Raw genomic sequence first — 17,495 nt, 5'->3', positions numbered from 1 at the left:
CAAGTCCAACATTATGGATCTTAGAAACTATCTTGTTCGCAGCGCCAAAATAGGGAGAACACTGCGTGCAGGGGAACTTTATAGCCTATTAGAATGTTATTAAAGTTCTATATTCTTCGATTGTTGCTGCTGTGAGCTGACAATAAAGGAGATTTGCATAATCTTAGCCCCCGTGTCTTTAATAAAATACAGATTGGCTGTGAAAAATCTAAATTCGCTTTCAAATGTCATTTTTTGAAGGTCTCTCAGACAAACCTTTTGTGCAAGGTGATGACAATCTCAATAAGCGACCCCTCCACTCTCCTCCTGGACCCCCACTTCCAGGACAGCCTATCGGAAGCTTTATAATATCTAACCAGTTTTTCTTTGCTTCTGACAGAACAAGCTAAGAACTGAGAAGAAAAAACTTGAATCTGAGATTGAAAAACTGCGGCAACTCCTGAACGAAAATGAGCAAACACTGCACGGGAGACTGAAGGAGATGGAGAAGAAAATTACCATGGTAGAAAATGCAAATATCACCAAACTGTCCAATCAGATAACCTCTCTCAATGCCGTGATAACAGAGATAGAAAAGAAGTGTGAGGCACCAGCGTGGGAACTCCTGAAGGTGAGATGCTGTTTGGGAAATAAAACAAAAGAAGGAAGTGAAATATTCATAATTTGTGTACATTATGAAATGTATGACTGAGGGTGACAGAGAGCATTCCTCGGAGGGTGACAGAGAGCATCCCTCATAAGGCAACAGAGAGCATCCCTCGTAGGGTGACAGAGATCATCCCTCTCAGGGGAACAGAGAGCATTCTTCCAAGGGTGACAGAGGGCATCCCTTTTAGGGTGACACAGAGCATCTGAGGGCAAAAGAGAGCATCCCTCCGAGGGTGAAGAGAGCATCCCTCCGAGGGTAACAGGGAGCATCCCTCCCAGGGTGACAGAGAGCATCCCTCAAAGGGTGACAGAGAGCATCCCTTCCAGGGTGACGCAGACCTTCAAGGGTGACAGGGAGCATCCCTCTGAGGGTGACAGGGAGCATCCCTCTGAGGGTGACAGAGAGCATCTGTCTGAGAGCAAAAGAGAGCATCTCTCCGATGGTGGCAGAGAGCATCCCTCGTAGCTTGTCAGGGACCATCCCTCGTAGGGCGGCAGAGAGCATCCCTCTGAAGGTGACGGACAGCATCCCTCCGAGGGCGACATAGAGCATCCCTTGTAGGGCGACAGAGAGCATCCCTCCGAGGGTGACATAGAGCATCCCTCCGAGGGTGACATAGAGCATCCCTCTGAGGGTGACGGAGAGCATCCCTCCGAGGGTGACGGAGAGCCCATGACCTGTTGATGAACCTCAAAGGGTCCTACGTGTTTGGTTTATCTGATAATAGTGGTGCCCTGCTTGCTACCACCCCTTACTTCAGTAACTCTACTGACTTATAATTTCAATAGACCATGCTTCTCCTACGAGTAGCTTGTGAGATACGGGTATCTCTCCAGATACCTGCAAGTAGCTCTCTTGTGTAGCCCAGCCGACTAGATTCGATGTTTTTGATTGAATTAATATGTGTACTAAAATTCTAAAATGTGTATTTGAGATGAATATGTATTTAGTTTCAGAACTCATAAACTGATGTTTAGGGGAAAAATGGATTTCCAAAATATATTTAAAGCTGATATTTGAGTGATAGATCCTGCAGCTTTGGAGAGACATATTATTAATATTATTACCACGGCCTTAAACATCGCACCTATGGCCGTCATATATTACTCATGCAGCCTCGGAGAGACGTATTATTAATATCATTACCATGGGCCTTGGGCATTGCATTCCATGGCTGTCATGTATTACTCATGCAGCGTAGGAGAGACGTATTATTAATATTATTACCATGGGCCAGGGGCATTGCACCTGTGGCCATCATGTATTACTCATGCAGCCTCGGAGAGACGTATTATTAATATTATTACCATGGCCCAGGGGGCGTTGCACCTATGGCTGTCATGTATTACTCATGTAGCTTTGGAGAGACGTATTATTATTACCATGGGCCGGGGGCATCGCACCTATGGCCGTCATGTATTACTCATGCAGCTTCGGAGAGACGTATTATTAATATTTTTACTGTGGTCCGGGGGCATTGCACCTGTGGCCGTCATGTATTACTCATGTAGCTTTGGAGATACGTATTATAGATATTATTACCATGGGCCAGGGACATTGCACCTGTGGCCGTTATGTATTCCTCATGCAGCTTTGAAGAGATGTATTATTAGGCTGAACAGAAATTGGTTAAAACCGACTGTGCCCGACAGTACCCTACCGGATGAAAATTAGCTGACCCGGTTGAAACCGACTGTCACTGATTTTCATAGTTGCACCACTTGGCCACTTGATGGAGCCAAAGCATTGCAAACCAAACTGCAATTTAGCAATTTAAGCCCGAGAAGGAAGCAGCTCGGAACGTGAGTCACCCCCATTAAGTTCGGGGAGACACATTGGTTGGCAGGCATGTCAATAGATAGTAGAGAGACTTACGCTCGTTCCCGCAAGTAACAACAGCAAAGGCAGTTAGGCCTTTGATGTGCGCACGGTAGACATTTCACTCGTTTTACTTCTGCGATACTTCTGTTTGAGCAAAACAAAGAAGCACAAGCATAAATCAAAAAGCAAAGTGTGTACACTAACTACAAAGAGATGACAGAAGGTGCAAAGATAGGAAATTAAAAGACTTTTAAAAGTAAAACAAAATTGATCATGTAGGAAGGTGGGATCTGACTGCATGGTTGCCCCCATTTCTTTCCTGGTGTTTTACTGGTTTTCGACTTAGTTTGGCTGGGATCCTGCTATTCTGGGCCCCAGCCTATCTGCTTTCCCCTTTAAATTGATTACATGTACTTTAGATACACTCCAGATTGGATTCTGTGGTACCCTTGTGAGTCCCTAGTATATGGTATACTATGTACCCAGGGCATAGGTACCCCAGAGGCCTACCAGGGGCTGCAGCATGTATTATGCCACCCCTGGGAAGCCTTTTAAAATGGCACAACAGGTCTACTACAGCAGCCTGTGTAAGGTGGTGTATGCACCCCTTACTGAGATATAGGTTACCTATATCTTCCCATATCACTGCACATGTAAACCTATCAGTCACCCCTATGGCAGGCCTTAACAATCCTGAAGGCAGGGTGCTTGGTTTCATGTGAGAGGGTGCCCATGCATGAGCAGAGCCCCTCTGCAGCTTTCGGAATCTTTATTCCGGGGTTGTTTGTGATGCAGCCAAACCATATACTCTTATGTGCATTATAACCTCACGGTAAATGCTTACTTTGGAATGGCTGCATGGAAACATGTCATGTTTGGAGTCAAACACCTTAGAATCATACTTCCACACCAGTAACTGGTGTGGGAGGTATGATTCCACCCTACTAGAGGGAGAAACATGGCACCACCGGTATACCCGGTACCAGCTTAACAGAACCCTGGCGTCACAAAATGGATGCTGCAGCCACAGACAAGAGTCTGCTCTCCTGATGCTGGACGAAACTCCGGCAGGGGAGGCCTGGACAATAGATTTCCTGTCACAGGCAGGTGGGACCACCTCCCAGACAGGCTTTAGTGTATTAGGGCTGCTTTGAAGTCTGCACTGGGGGCACATTTGGTGTACCTGTGCATAGTCCAGCTCAAACTGGTTGCAGGGGCTACCAGCCCCTGCTCTGACACGAAACTGGACAAAGGAAATGGGTGTAGCCCCCCCTCTTTCCTGACCCTCCCATAGGTGGGTCCCCAGAGTTTATCCCGCCCCTTCCTTGGGTATAAAGTAGGAACCCCTCACTACAGGACTTTAGATTTACCTGGAAGAAACTCTCCTACAGGATCCCAGAACTTCAACTATCTACACGACGTTGGATGACTGAAGAATCTCCCTTGGAGGAAAGGAGTTACTCCCCTACTTGGCAGGCACCAAAGACGCATCTGTACGATTTGCATCTCCAAAGCTCCTGAGGACTCTGAAGAATTTTGCAACACAGGAGGTGGGTTCCCGTGGTCTCTGAGGTCGATCTATGTGCTCAGGAAGTCTGAGGCCTGTATCCCTCGTGGAGACCGTGCAACCCGAACCCCTGGGCACCGCGACCATTTGCAGCAGCATATGCGTTTTGGCGATCCCTGAGGCTGTGCTTTGGACTACTTGTAGTCCACGCCCGAGCAGTGTTTCCACCGAAGATTACTGGCCTAGACTCACCGAGTGTCCCGTGGGCTGGTATTGTGTGATTCCTCTCGAGGTCCCTTCACGATCCCTGGTCCGTCGACTGGTGGGTCCCTGTGAAGGCAACACTAAGTTTAATTGGGCTTACCTGGTTGCTCCAGACGTGCCCTGACTCTACATCGCTTGGGGAGTCCCCTGTACCTTGCTTGTCCTCACCGAAGCATCTTTCCTCTGACCTCGTGGGCTGCAGTTGCCAAGGCTTGTTGGTGTTCAATCCGGACACTGACCCCCCCCAGCACTCGACATCCTTCGTGGGACAGCTCACCTCTGGACTCTGGTCATCGTCGACATCTCCTGGTCTCCGTGGCTGCAGAGTCAAGCTTCACCTCTTCACTCTTGAAGTACCCGACATCAGTGGGCATTCGTCTATCATGCCCTTGGTCACTGGTTAGTGACCCAGACTCTGTCCCCTCTGCTTTCAGGTTCTTCACATCTCTGATCCAGGCTTGGATCACACCGGACACTTCTCCTCTTCCCGGCAGCTGCACTTTGTAGCACATCACCATTGAAATCAACGGATCCCGACTCCATTTGATACCTATGCACCCGGCTTCCCTGGGTGAGGTATCTCGAGTACTTCGGTGCTTGCTCCCGTGGGTGTTGGCCCTAGAACCCCCTAAGTCCAAAGGGGTTTGCTTAAAGACCTCTCCTAAGTGTCCTTAAAATTTAAAATTCCAACCGCGACTTTCCTCATAGAATCCTACGGCGCTCGCGACTGTGTTCTCACACTGCACACGTCCCCCCTGGGCCCCCTATGTCACTACCTTCGGTGGTTCTTTGGGGTCCCAGCGATTCTAAGTGCTCTAGGCACTGTGTCTAGTCAAGTCGTTGTTCTTATACCACTTTCTTAATATATGGTTTGGTCCCTCCCCCGGAGCCCATTATCTATTGTGCTATTTACTATAGTTTTAGAACTGTAATATTGTGTGCCTTGCTCTCTAATCTCATATAGAGGTTAGTAGAGAGTGTTTAGTAATAAATAAATATATTTTACATATATACCTTGTGGGGTTCTCCTTTCATTTGGTCATTCAAGAGGTTATAATCTGGTAAACCAAGCTGCTTTACACTGCTTCAAGACTTAGCCTGAAGGCTGCTCTCCATAGCTACCACTAGGATAGCTTTCAATAAAGGTTGTCTTTAAACCTATCATCAATAAGGGTTGTTTGGACTGGTGCAAGGTGCCCACTATAACTAGTGGACAGCATATACCAGGTCACTTCTCACATTGGTGTGCAGCGGTTGGATTCAAGCTTGCTATTTCTTTACCAGATAATCTCTTTGAGTGACTAACTGAAAACCACTGTAGGTACTATAGGTACATATGAATCAAGTCTAGAATATAGTAAGTTCTACTGAACTTAGAGTTGTGTGTCAAATGCTTAGCACACCCTTTCTACAACTCAAGAGAGTTTAGTAGGCCCCACTAGAGTAGGTAGGTGCACACACCACACCACACTAGTTCCGTCTTCAAGGGCAGAAGCCAGTAGGCCCCTACCAACTAGATATGACCATCTCCCATCCCAAGAATTGAGAGCTATGTGTACTTCTAGGAAATTGAAGACAGGGAAAAGTGCAAACAACCAACGCCTCATAGAGGCTTTGCTTTTAGATGACCTTAGAAAGACCCCAGGGTCTGACGAGGCCGGCAGGATGGGTGGAGCAGCAGAAGAGGAAAGGCCAAGTAGTGAACACTAGTATGACCCAGACTCTGATGCTGGCCAGGAGGATCAAAATGATTCTAACCTGGACAATCCAACTGTTCCTGAAGGTGAGGGAGAACGCCTCGGTGGCCCTCTCTTTACCCCTCCCCCGGAAGAGTTAAACGTTTACCCAGAAGATCAAGGGTCTCCTTCCCTGTAATCTAATCATTCTGGCACTTCTGTAGGGTCCTCTGCTTCTCATAAAAGGGACACCTCTTATGAGAAGAAATGCCAACTGCTTGAGTGTGAGAGAGCTAAGTTCAGGATAAAACAAGCATTTGCAATGCAATAGGTCTCGCATTGACGCGAGTTTGAGATATTGGCATTGTAAATGACAATGGCTTTTAGTTTTGTTTTTGTATTTATGTTTTATTAACGAAAACAAAAATAAAAGGCATTGTTATTTGCGTGAGTTGGAGGGGTGTCCAAGGGGCGTGAGGCTGTGGCAAAGAGGAGGGGGGCGGGAGGTAGGGTTGGGGGGAGGTCTAATGGCAGGGGCTTTGACAGTCACTTAACACCTCTCTCTAAAAACCTATACAATTGTAGAAATATACTGCGTGAAACGTCCTTTTAAATTGGACAACGTAACTTCGTGCAACGACTGAAAAATTAAAATATGCTAATGTGAGCAGATAAAGGCAACTGTCGGATTAAAATACTTGGATGTAATACACTTGGATCCCTCACAAATCCTTTTTCAGGAAACAGGCGAGACAAAAAAGAGCGGAAGTGAAAGCAGAGCGAGGCCAACAAAGGGAGGGGCAGGGCTCCTTAATGGAGCAGGGAGGGGATGGGTGGAGGCTCTTCTTAGTGCTTAGTGAGGTGTGTCACAAGCACTGTGTGTGGGGGAATGCAGTGTGTGCTCTAGTGAAGTGAATCCAGGCACAGGGTTTGCATATAAACCGCGCATGTGATTAGTAAAAAACCAAAACAAGCATTGGCACAGCCAATAGGTCTCGCTTTTGGGACCTTATAAGTATTTAGTTATGCAGCACAAAATCTTTGCCGCAACAAAATCAACTGTTGCATGGCTAAGCACTTTAAAGGTCCCAAAGGCGATACCTATCGGCTATGCCGATGCTTGTTTTTTTTGTTGCTAATCACAGGCGCGGTTTATATGCAAACCCTGTGCCTGGATTCACTTCACTAGAGCACACACTGCATGCTCCAATGCTTCTTATATCTCTTCTGGAACCCTCCATGATGAGCTGAGGGGATCCCTGCTGGTAATCTTGCATCGGAGGCCTTCTGGCAACCCTCCATGATGCGCTGAGGGGATCCCTGCTGGTAATCTTGCATCTGAGGCCTTCTGGCAACCCTCCATGATGCGCTGAGGGGATCCCTGCTGGTAATCTTGCATCGGAGGCCTTCTGGCAACCCTCCATGATGCACTGAGGGGATCCCTACTGGTAATCTTGCATCGGAGGCCTTCTGGCAACCCTCCATGATGCACTGAGGGGATCACTACAGGTAATCTTGCATCGGAGGCCTTCTGGCAACCCTCCATGATGCACTGAGGGGATCACTGCTGGTAATCTTGCACCGGAGGCCTACTAGCAACCCTCCATGATGCACTGAGGGGATCCCTACTGGTAATCTTGCATCGGATCCCTTCTGGAACCCTCCATGATGCACTGAGGGGATCACTACTGGTAATCTTGCATCGGAGGCCTTCTGGCAACCCTCCATGATGCACTGAGGGGATCACTACTGGTAATCTTGCATCGGATCCCTTCTGGCAACCCTCCATGATGCACTGAGGGGATCCCTTCTGGAACCCTCCATGATGCAGTGAGGGGATCACTGCTGGTAATCTTGCATCGGATGCCTTCTGGCAGCCCTCCGTGATGCACTGGGTGGATCCCTTCTGGAACCCTCCGTGATGCACTGAGGGGATCCCTGCTGGTAATCTTGCATCGGATGCCCACTAAAGTCATCTTGCCTCATGTGGTCACCATTGAAACAGAAGCTCCGGGGGGTTTTCATTGAACAGTAGCAGCTGATATCACAGAGAAGGATGCAGACTTCTGTTCTCTGCAATGATCAAAGAGTGGTTTACCAGTGAGGCGATAGCAGTCCAATGTACAAACAAGCACCCGCATGCGTTGCAATGCACAGCACGCCCTGCTCATAAAAGGGAATGGTCATTAGGGTCACATTTCATATGGCACAGGCAGCCTCTCCTGATGTCGTCACTTGCTGTTTTCCTTCGATGAATCAGTGTAGACCTCTGTACGTGGAATTCAGAATTTTAAAGCCAACTTGGGAACGCTGACTTGAGCAGTGAATTCGCATAAGTCCACTGTGCTCATTGATACGGTCCCATAAGGTGGCCATTAGAATGGCAGACAGGCAGGGATGCTTCAGTAACAGCACAGTGAACGAGTGCCGGCCAGCTGAGGGAGGAGGAGTGATCGAGAGCCCTTCCAGGAGACCCCTCGCACCACAACTGCAGATTTACAACAAAGACACCGCTTTGTGCGTTCTTGGCTTGGCTGCCAGCACTATATGCTGTGCTTTGCAGAAAAGTCACTCCGGCTGTACCTGGACAAAGACTCATACTCAACCAGACACCCACCCGAAAAGGACACACCATCATAGAAATACAGACAGGCACACAAAAAGACACATACATGCACAAACACACACAAAACCTATATAAAAGTTACCCAAATTCTGACATAGCACACAGAAACACAAACATACCGCACAGCCAGCCTACACCAAGACACACGCAACCCTATGCATATTAAGAAACACACCATTCACACACATATACAAAAACACTTGAATGAAAAGAAATGTACATACAGACCTACTGAAACACGCGCAGAAACACATGCATTGAACAAGCACGCGCACAGAACCATAGTCTTGTTAGAAGAGATTACCACCACATACAGGCACACTAACAAGCACACAGGTAAGCACGTCTACAAAACAAATAAAAACAGATGCACACATGCATACATGCATGCACACACAGCTCGGAGAGAACCACAGATGGCCATTAGCACATGTAGGTAGACACAGACATACCTGCACATGTACACACACGCACAGGCAGAAAGAACACACAACACACATACTGATACACACATACCCCAAATAGCCCCTTCCACACAGAGATACCCATAGACATGCACCTTTCCACTCATACTGTGCACGCACATGCATGCACACAACAAGCACACACCTTGAAGCTGCTGGACGTGACAGCGCAAGAACTCATCTCAATACTGCCGTCAATAGTCTTCTAATCACCCGCGGCACAGAATCACTGACATGACGTCACGGAGTAAGTCAGTGAGGTACAGTGATGAAATGAGGCACTTGGCTGGGTTACGAGATGGTGTCAATCATAATTGTAGACTGTCACTCAAAATCACACTGAAATTATGAAAATGTCAAACATAAACGATCTAAAACCTTTGCTTTTATGGCACTGGCTGGCTATCCCAATCAGTAAAGGGATGAACATATAGCGTCAAAGCGCAGCAGCACTGAGTAACATTAATTACACCGCTCCGTGTATGGGCGGGGTTACGGAGCTGCTCTCCAATAGGACAGAGCCTTGAAGATAGCCAATGATCAGAAAATACACATAACCTATGGATGCCCCATATTGGTGAACCTCGTCAAACAGTGCGGCCATCTTGAAACTTCAAGGTGGTGTCCTCCTCATATTAAAATAATAGGGAAAACATACGCAACTTTTCTCAAGCTCACTTGTTTGCACAAGTTTGATTGTTTTATACTTAGTCTTCTAACTCACTATGTTGCTCTAAAGAAATCAAAGTAAAATATTATTTTTTAAATTTGAAAGTGCATTTTATCTCTGATCCTAAAAACATGTTGTTTCTAATGAAGTTTAAAATGGCTATTCTATTCGGCCGCTTTCAAGCTCCTAATTCGCAATTGCTCTATTAATGCAGTTTACAATATAATATTTCCACACTGCCCTGTAACCTTTGCGAAAGTCATCGCGATCGCTCTGAAAGCGAAAGTGATCGCGATCGCTATGACGCGCTAAAGCACAGTTTTCAAAGTGCTGCTGGCGGCCAGATGCGCGCGTGCACGATCACGTGAACGCAAGCGCTAGGCCAGCCAGCAGCACTTTGAAAACTCACATAGAAAATGTCTCTCCGAGCCAGCGCATGCGCTGGGCCCAGCGAGACCTAAAAAGAGCAATTGGCCTTAGATAGGGAATCCCTAGAGCTCAAGAGAGCTTCCAGAAGGTGGGGGCTAGAGCCTCGTGGTGGCAGCAACAATATCGCGGAGGTGTCAGCGGAAAACACTGCTTCTGGGCTGGTCCGGCACATGGGGAGCCAAATTGTGAATGGCCCAAGGGCCAGAGCAACACCAGGCCCCCTGCCTGGCTCTCGTGGGGGGAGAGGAGCTGTTGTGTTCTGCCGTCGGTCTTACTGCGGCCGCACTCAGTACTTCACAGGTCTTTAAAAAGACAATTCACTTAACAAGGCTTTGTTGTTCTTTCACCCTTTCTTAGAGCCCCAGCAGCTACACTCTGCTGATTTTGACTCTAGTTGCGCCTCTGGGAGCTATGTAAACTATGTAAAGTATATTTACTCACTCATGACCCTCTGTTGTACATTCAGACTCTGTACCCTCTACCTCCTTGTACTTCTGTTCTGTTCCTCGAAGCAGCTTAGTGTGCTAGGGGAGCTATCAGGCGTGCAACGCCCATTGTGCTCCAAGGGCATTCAAGCGCCGCCATACGATGTTGCTGGAGCTGGATGGGCACTAATGGGGGTCACTTAAGTAGAGAGGAAATCAAGAAAGGTTGGGCGACAGGGGTGGGCACGCTCAAGTTTCTTGCTTATTTTTTTATTGTGCTGTATATTTGCTATTATCTCCAAATTATGAGCCTGACACATTGAACGTGAATTTAGAGGTGACCCATTCCCCGAATTCACGCATTTCTTGGGAAATAAAAAAACGTACGGGATCTTGCGAGAGGGATGGTATAGGAACACCCGAAACAACACTGTATGCTCACGTTTCCAGTTATCTCCGGTCACAGAGTCGTGAACATGCACCACCCGCTTCCCACCAGTCAACCTGCACTGCCAAAAGAACAAGTATTTAAGTGGCCTTTCCTGAGATAACAATATAATTTTTCTTTTCTTTTTATTTAGTGCAAACTCGACCCGAAGGTATCGGAGGTCTTTACATGAGCATCAGTTGCGTTACAGACGAACACATTCATTTCACGGGGAGATTGACTGATTTGTCCAGAATCACTGGATTGTGAGCATCCCTGTCGAGTCTCCCGGTCCCCCAGCTTCGAGGTTGAGCGCTCTAGCCGTTAGGCCACATTATGTCCCATAATTGTGTCACACTCCGGAATTGTGAACCTGCCTCTATTGATCTGGGGCGGATTCCAGGGTCGTGCAGGTGCCATCTCATATAAAAGCTATTAGTTAACGGGTGCTGCTGGTTATTCATTTTGGATAGCACCCAGAAGGTCCTGCTGCAGGGTGCTGAAAAGGAACCCCGCCATGATGTCACTTGACTCTGAAGAGAACGTCACACTGCACTGACGGAAACTCACCAGCACAAACATGCACGCAAAAGGGCTTTTTTAAGTGTATTAATGTTTACATTAGACTTTTAGTTACCTGAATTCAACGATGAGGGGCTGCAAGCGTGTCAAGCTATATCATTTCCAGAGAATGGCTTGGTGGACTGGGTGTTTGTTTGTTAAGTGCGACTACTCACCCGTAAGGGTCTCAAGACACTGGGGGGTCGGGGTGTCGGGTTGCAGGTTCCAGTCCATCAAGGAGGGGGTCCGCCAGCTTCTGTTTCGAGAGAAAGCTTTAAATTCACAGGCGCCGCACTAGCGAACCTATCAATCAATCAGTCAGGAGGTTTACAGAGTGTGCTACTCATCCGTGAGGGTCTCAAGGAACTGGTGGGGGAGCAGCTCCGGATCAGTCGAATATCCAGGTCTTGAGGTCCTTCCTGAACGTGTGCAGGGTCGGGGAACGTCTGATGTTCACCGGGAGCTCGTTCTAGGTCTTGGCTGCGATGTAGGAGAAGGTTCTCCCGCCTGCTCTGTTTCTGCAGATGTGGGGACTTCTGCAAGGGCGAGGTCGGTGGAGCGGAGGTTCCTCTTGGGTACGTGGAAGGATACTCTCTCATTGAGGTATTTCGGTCCGATGTTGTAGAAGGATTTGTAGGTGTGGGTGAGGAGCTTGAAGGTGATTCTCCACTCAACGGGGAGCCAGTTAAGGTCTCGTAGGTGGTGGGTCATGTTTTTGTGACATTATTCAAGCGCTGCAGACAGAGCCGCAGCACACAAGGGCTGGTAGAGGCAGTGTAAGAACATCCCACCTTGTATAACAGCCAATGGGAAGCGGCCAACATGGACTGGAAGCACACCAGTCACTTACGGTGGGCAGTCTAACACCGCACATGCGGGACTGACGTCACTCGTTTTGCCCCAGCACTCCCTAGCGAAGCTTAATAGTCAATTGGAGCAGTTGGTGTGTGCGACAGCGGGCAAGAATGGATAAGAGACCAAAAAGGCCTAAAAATAAACAAAATTGCAATGGCAGGACACACAGGTGGGGTCAGGCTGTGAGGTACTGACAGGTTGTCGGCGAGCCACCTCTAGCTCGCCATCGACTGGTTGCAGACCTCTGCTTTAAATGTTTCTGGATTTTCACCCCATAATTCTTGATAGTAATTTCCTTAAAAATTAGCCAACATACGACCACGGGACACTTGCTTATTATTCTGAAATTTTACCATCCTGAAGTCGTACTGTAATGAACTAACATACAACCACAGGACGCTTGCTTATTATTAAACATTTATCGTCCTGAAGTCTATCCTGAAGTCGTACTATATTACCGTTTTAGTGCCGCTTGGCCTTCTAAGATCGTCTCCGAGGTTGCATGGTTACACTTAAATGATGAAATTTACATTTTACGAACCAGAAAATGTATATTTTTGTGCCTCACTCATCTGGCTTCCCGTTGTGATTTTATTTTTCACTCCTCTGTTGTTTAGCTCTCTACACCCTTCAATTTCATGGTCCGTTTTCATGATGTTATTTACCATATTCTGAACATCTTCTCAGGTATCTCTTATATCTGTTTACCAGGTTAATTTCTGTCTTGTAAAACATCTTAAGAAAAGATTAATCCTGTAAAATATTTTTTTACCATAACTGTTACTTACTCGCAGCGCTTCTCGCCCTCGTCTTTGCTACTCCCTGAGCTGCGCATGATGATGACGCAGGAATAGTAGAGCGACTGAAAGGAAGGCAACAAGGGATAGAAAATGACCCATCACTGCGTGGCTTCATAATAAAGGCATACTGTGATTGGCCATGTCCTTCTGTAAAGCCAAACCTGCTGCCTCCAAGACTAGGCCTACTCTTCTCCTCTTGAGCCAATCCAGAAGCTGCTTCACAGCATAAGAGCAGCGTTGGGATTGGCTGGAGCAGGCAAAGTCAGTGCTCCTTAGGAGACCGGGGAGGCTGCAGATGTGATCCCTGGCTCACTAACCTTGTGCAGGTAGGAGAGGCCTTACGTGTGCATGTCGGGTTGGTCATAGGAAGACACCTGTCCAACCCGACATGCGCACTTGCACATCTTTAGACCCAGACACTCTTCCGGTGCTGTCTTTAATGATGCCCCGCCTCCTCATAAATTGAAAGTCTGCTGCTTGCAATGTGCAGCCGGCCCGTAGCTGTAATATAAGCACTACGGCCGAAACTATAAACTATCTAAATGCATATTAGGGTCCAGGGGGGCAGCAAATACAGGGGGGCAACGCCCCCATAGAGAAACCGCTGATTGGTGGATTTATATCTAGTACACCAGGGCTAGAATTTTGTGATTATTGCTTCCGTATGCCATGGTTTTCCATGCCAAGAAGCATTTCTAATGAGCTAGGCCAGTATTTTGCCACAGTTACCCCCTATGCCAACAATTTCTCCAGTGTGCCAGTAGCATTGGTTTTCACAGCTGCCTGCCAACAGCTGCCTCCAGTGTGCCAGTAGCAGTGGTTTTCTCAGGGGCCTGTCCATGCCTACAATTGCCTCCAGTATTCCAGCAGTAGAATTTTTCCATAGGTCCCTCTATAAGCCTTGCATCATATTCTCACTCACATTTACTCAACCACATTCAATCATTCATTCTCACCTAGTCTACCTCACTCTCACTCATTCGTACTCTTACTCCGACATACTTACTCATACTCACTTGCTCTAACTCCATCATTCTCACACACTCTGTATCACTCATTCTCTCTCTCATTCACACTCACTCTAAGTCTTACTCACTCATACTTTTTCACTGGTGCACTCACTATAATTGTCGCTCATTCTGACTCACTCACGCTCACTGCCACTCATTCTCACTTATTCTCACTCCCTTTTAGTGGCTCTCTCACACTACCTGTCACTGACACTCACTTTTACTTACACACACTCATGCTCACACGTATAAACACTCTCACAAAGCACGTACCCAACATACATTTAGAAGCATTTTTTTATTTAAGACATCTGCCACAGAAGTTCTCATTCTAGATCCTCGTGCCCCACTTTTTATTACACTAACAGTGAATAATAATCTATCATTCACTATTAGTGTAATATAAAATTGGCTGAAAACAAAGGTGGAGCACGGCTCCCATAAGGGCGAGCTTCCTCTGTGTTCTTGGTCCTCATTTTGCTTCCTCTGAAGCCAGAGGTCGCACAAGCAGTGCCAGGGGTCACAAGGGGCAAGCCAGGAGTCACAGCTGCGACCCCTGGCAATCCCTAAATGATGTCAATGCATGTGACCCTGTTGAGAACATCATACAATGTGCCAAGTGACCTCATTCAGAATATCAGAATGTGCTGTGTTTTGTGACTCCATTCAGAATGGCACTGTGCTATGTCATTACCATTCTAAATATCAGTTTCTGTTATATCTTGTGACCTCATTCAGAGCATCACATTTTGTGCTTAGTCATGCGATACCCCAGAATGTGCTGTGTCATGTGACCCCAGTCACTGTTTTCTAACCATACATAGTTAAATGTTTCACTCCTAAAAATACTGCCATATCTTTAACATCTCCTATGGAAACTGAATTCACTTTGTTTGTCTCTCTGTTTTGCAGGATGTTAGAAGCACCCTAAGCAGGTAAGGCTGATTTATTATCCTCCTGTCAGTGTGTAAGGAGCAGGTCTCACTGCTGCAGTGTGTAAATGCCACTAATGAGCTCACACAAAGTGTTAGGAAACTTTCAGATCCTCATAAAATCACTTTGCATTCTCAAAAAAAATCTTTAAGTCCTCAGAAACCTTCCCTGGGTCATCAGGAAGCTCTCTTAAATTTTCATAAATCTCTGCAAATTTTCAGCAAACTCTTTTGAGTCTTGAAGTAATTGCCACATAAATGAGTTGCTGTCCTCACAAAACATATTTGTATCTTTAAAGCTTAACTGAATTCCTAAGAAAAGTTCCCTGAACATACAGAAAAGGCAAGCCCATTCTAGAAAAGTCCCCCAGGTTTTCCTCAATTTAAAGTTGGGCAAAAACTAAGTCATACTTTCCTAACTATACAGACACAAATGGTGGCTACGCTCACGACAATTGCAGATCCAATTTTCAGCACTATTGTTAGAGATGTTGGATCATACACATATATCTTCATGTGGGGTAGAGGAGCTACCATGGTACGGCAGACACCCCGCCACCTAGGGTGTGCACCTGCTTAGGACAATGTCCTTGGCAAAAAATTTACAAAATAATAAGTACTAGAGCACACATAGAAAGTCCATTTAATAAAGAAAGTAGTCCTAATATGAAGACCATCAAAGTTTTTGTTCTTTTTCGTGACGTTATTTTATTCCATTTGTAGTTTCCACAATGTTCGGTTTATATACAAGCAGGAACTGCCAATATCTGGTCTATACGAGCACTAGCAGCCGACACGTGTTTCGTCCATTGGGCTTTGTCAAGGCTGCAGAAAAAATACATACATTGGTATGGAACATCATCTCTCATGAAATCTTTTACGTAAAATTCTTACGAGTCAACCTCATATAGCAGTGATGAGGCATTGGAAAATAGTGACATGAAATTATATATGCCGGTCACAACGCAATGAGGATATTGTGTAAAAATGCATTGAAGCGTCAGCTCACCCAAAGCCATAAAAAGCGGTACCCATGATAGGTGATGTTGACCGAAAGATGAGAACCCAAGTAAGGGGGCCATAGGGAATGCCAGTATATATTATAATACAAGTGAAAAACTACATTTTGCATGCCTTGTGCTCTCTAAGATACGAAGAAATGTGTGTATTTAGTTTTCCATTTTGCATGCAAGGATAGAATAAACATTAGTGAGATTTAATAAGAATATAGAATACCTGAGCGCCTTGTAGTAAGGACAATGTCCAAAAGTAGTCCGAGAGATACAGAGAAGATCTTGTTGGAATCTATTTAAAATATATACAATTGTATGTATATGCGACCATGCTGAGGAAAATATAGTACTGTGCGGAAAAGTAAAAATTAGTACATCGTAAGGAGAGCGAAGTCTCCTGAGTAGTAGAAAGGGAAGTTCAAGTAACAACATATAAAAATAGACCAGTTTAGAAAGGAAACTGGTCACCCAGGTGAAACGAGGGAAGTGATTCCATGTGTAGAGGAATACAATGCAAAGGGCCAATGTATGAATATTTGTCTTGTGAATTTCCTAGTGGAGTGGGAAATAAGCAAGAAGCCTTTTATGACTGACTGGTGGTGATCGGTTAGTATAATACCAAAAGAGTAGTCAGTCCTCATACCGGACGCAACCATGAGGACTGAGCATTGGTACGGATCAATGACAGAATATCAATGTTAAAAATATAGATGATCAATATATCGAAATAAATATATTAACCAAAAATATATCGACTTCAATACCTTAACAGGTAAGTACAAAAATATCGAAGTCAAAAATATAGATGTAAAAAAATATTGTTTTAAAAATACAATAATACAATATATTGAATATTTATAATATTAAAATTTTTAACAAAATGAATTACATTTAATATACATTTTAACTAAATATAAAGAAATAAACAAATTAAAAATATATAAACACACAAACATAATATTTTATACATATACATATATTTACTTTCAAATAATTTAATCACTATTATCTTTATTTAATTTTCAGTTTTAAATTATATAAAAATAAAATATATACATACATTAAAAAAATGACCATTTTATAATTAATTCAAACATTTAACTATAAAAAAATAATTAAAACGTACATTTCACAAAACAAAAAATACAACAGTAGAGAAAATGATGGATAGCTGAATAATTAAAATTACTATTCCCAATCCAATGAGTGCAACAGTAGGGAAAGTGTTGGATAGCGGAGGGGTAAAAATTACTATTCCCACTCCAGTGAATGCAACAGTAGGGAAAGTGTTGGATAGCGGAGGGGTACAAATTACTATTCCCATCTACAGTGAGGGCAACAGTAGGGAAAGTGTTAGATAGCAGAG

General features: G+C 45.4%; 1 protein-coding gene across 2 annotated transcripts in view; it reads left to right on the top strand.

The window, feature by feature from the left end:
• Positions 1–17,495, top strand: part of LOC146869619 (E3 ubiquitin-protein ligase TRIM39-like) — a 55,137-nt gene that overhangs the window by 16,225 nt on the left and 21,417 nt on the right. For both annotated transcript variants that reach the window (XM_085608717.1, XM_085608726.1), the window contains 2 exons: positions 380–610; positions 15,097–15,119. In XM_085608717.1, the coding sequence (XP_085464843.1) occupies positions 380–610; positions 15,097–15,119 (254 nt within the window). The remainder of the gene's footprint in view (positions 1–379; positions 611–15,096; positions 15,120–17,495) is intronic.

This window comes from Triturus cristatus, chromosome 1_1 (genome assembly GCF_964204655.1).
Source record: "Triturus cristatus chromosome 1_1, aTriCri1.1, whole genome shotgun sequence".
In the NCBI taxonomy this organism is placed as follows: Eukaryota; Metazoa; Chordata; class Amphibia; order Caudata; family Salamandridae; genus Triturus; species Triturus cristatus.
Note: the sequence above shows the minus strand (reverse complement) of the source record. Positions and strands in the feature narration are given on the sequence as shown.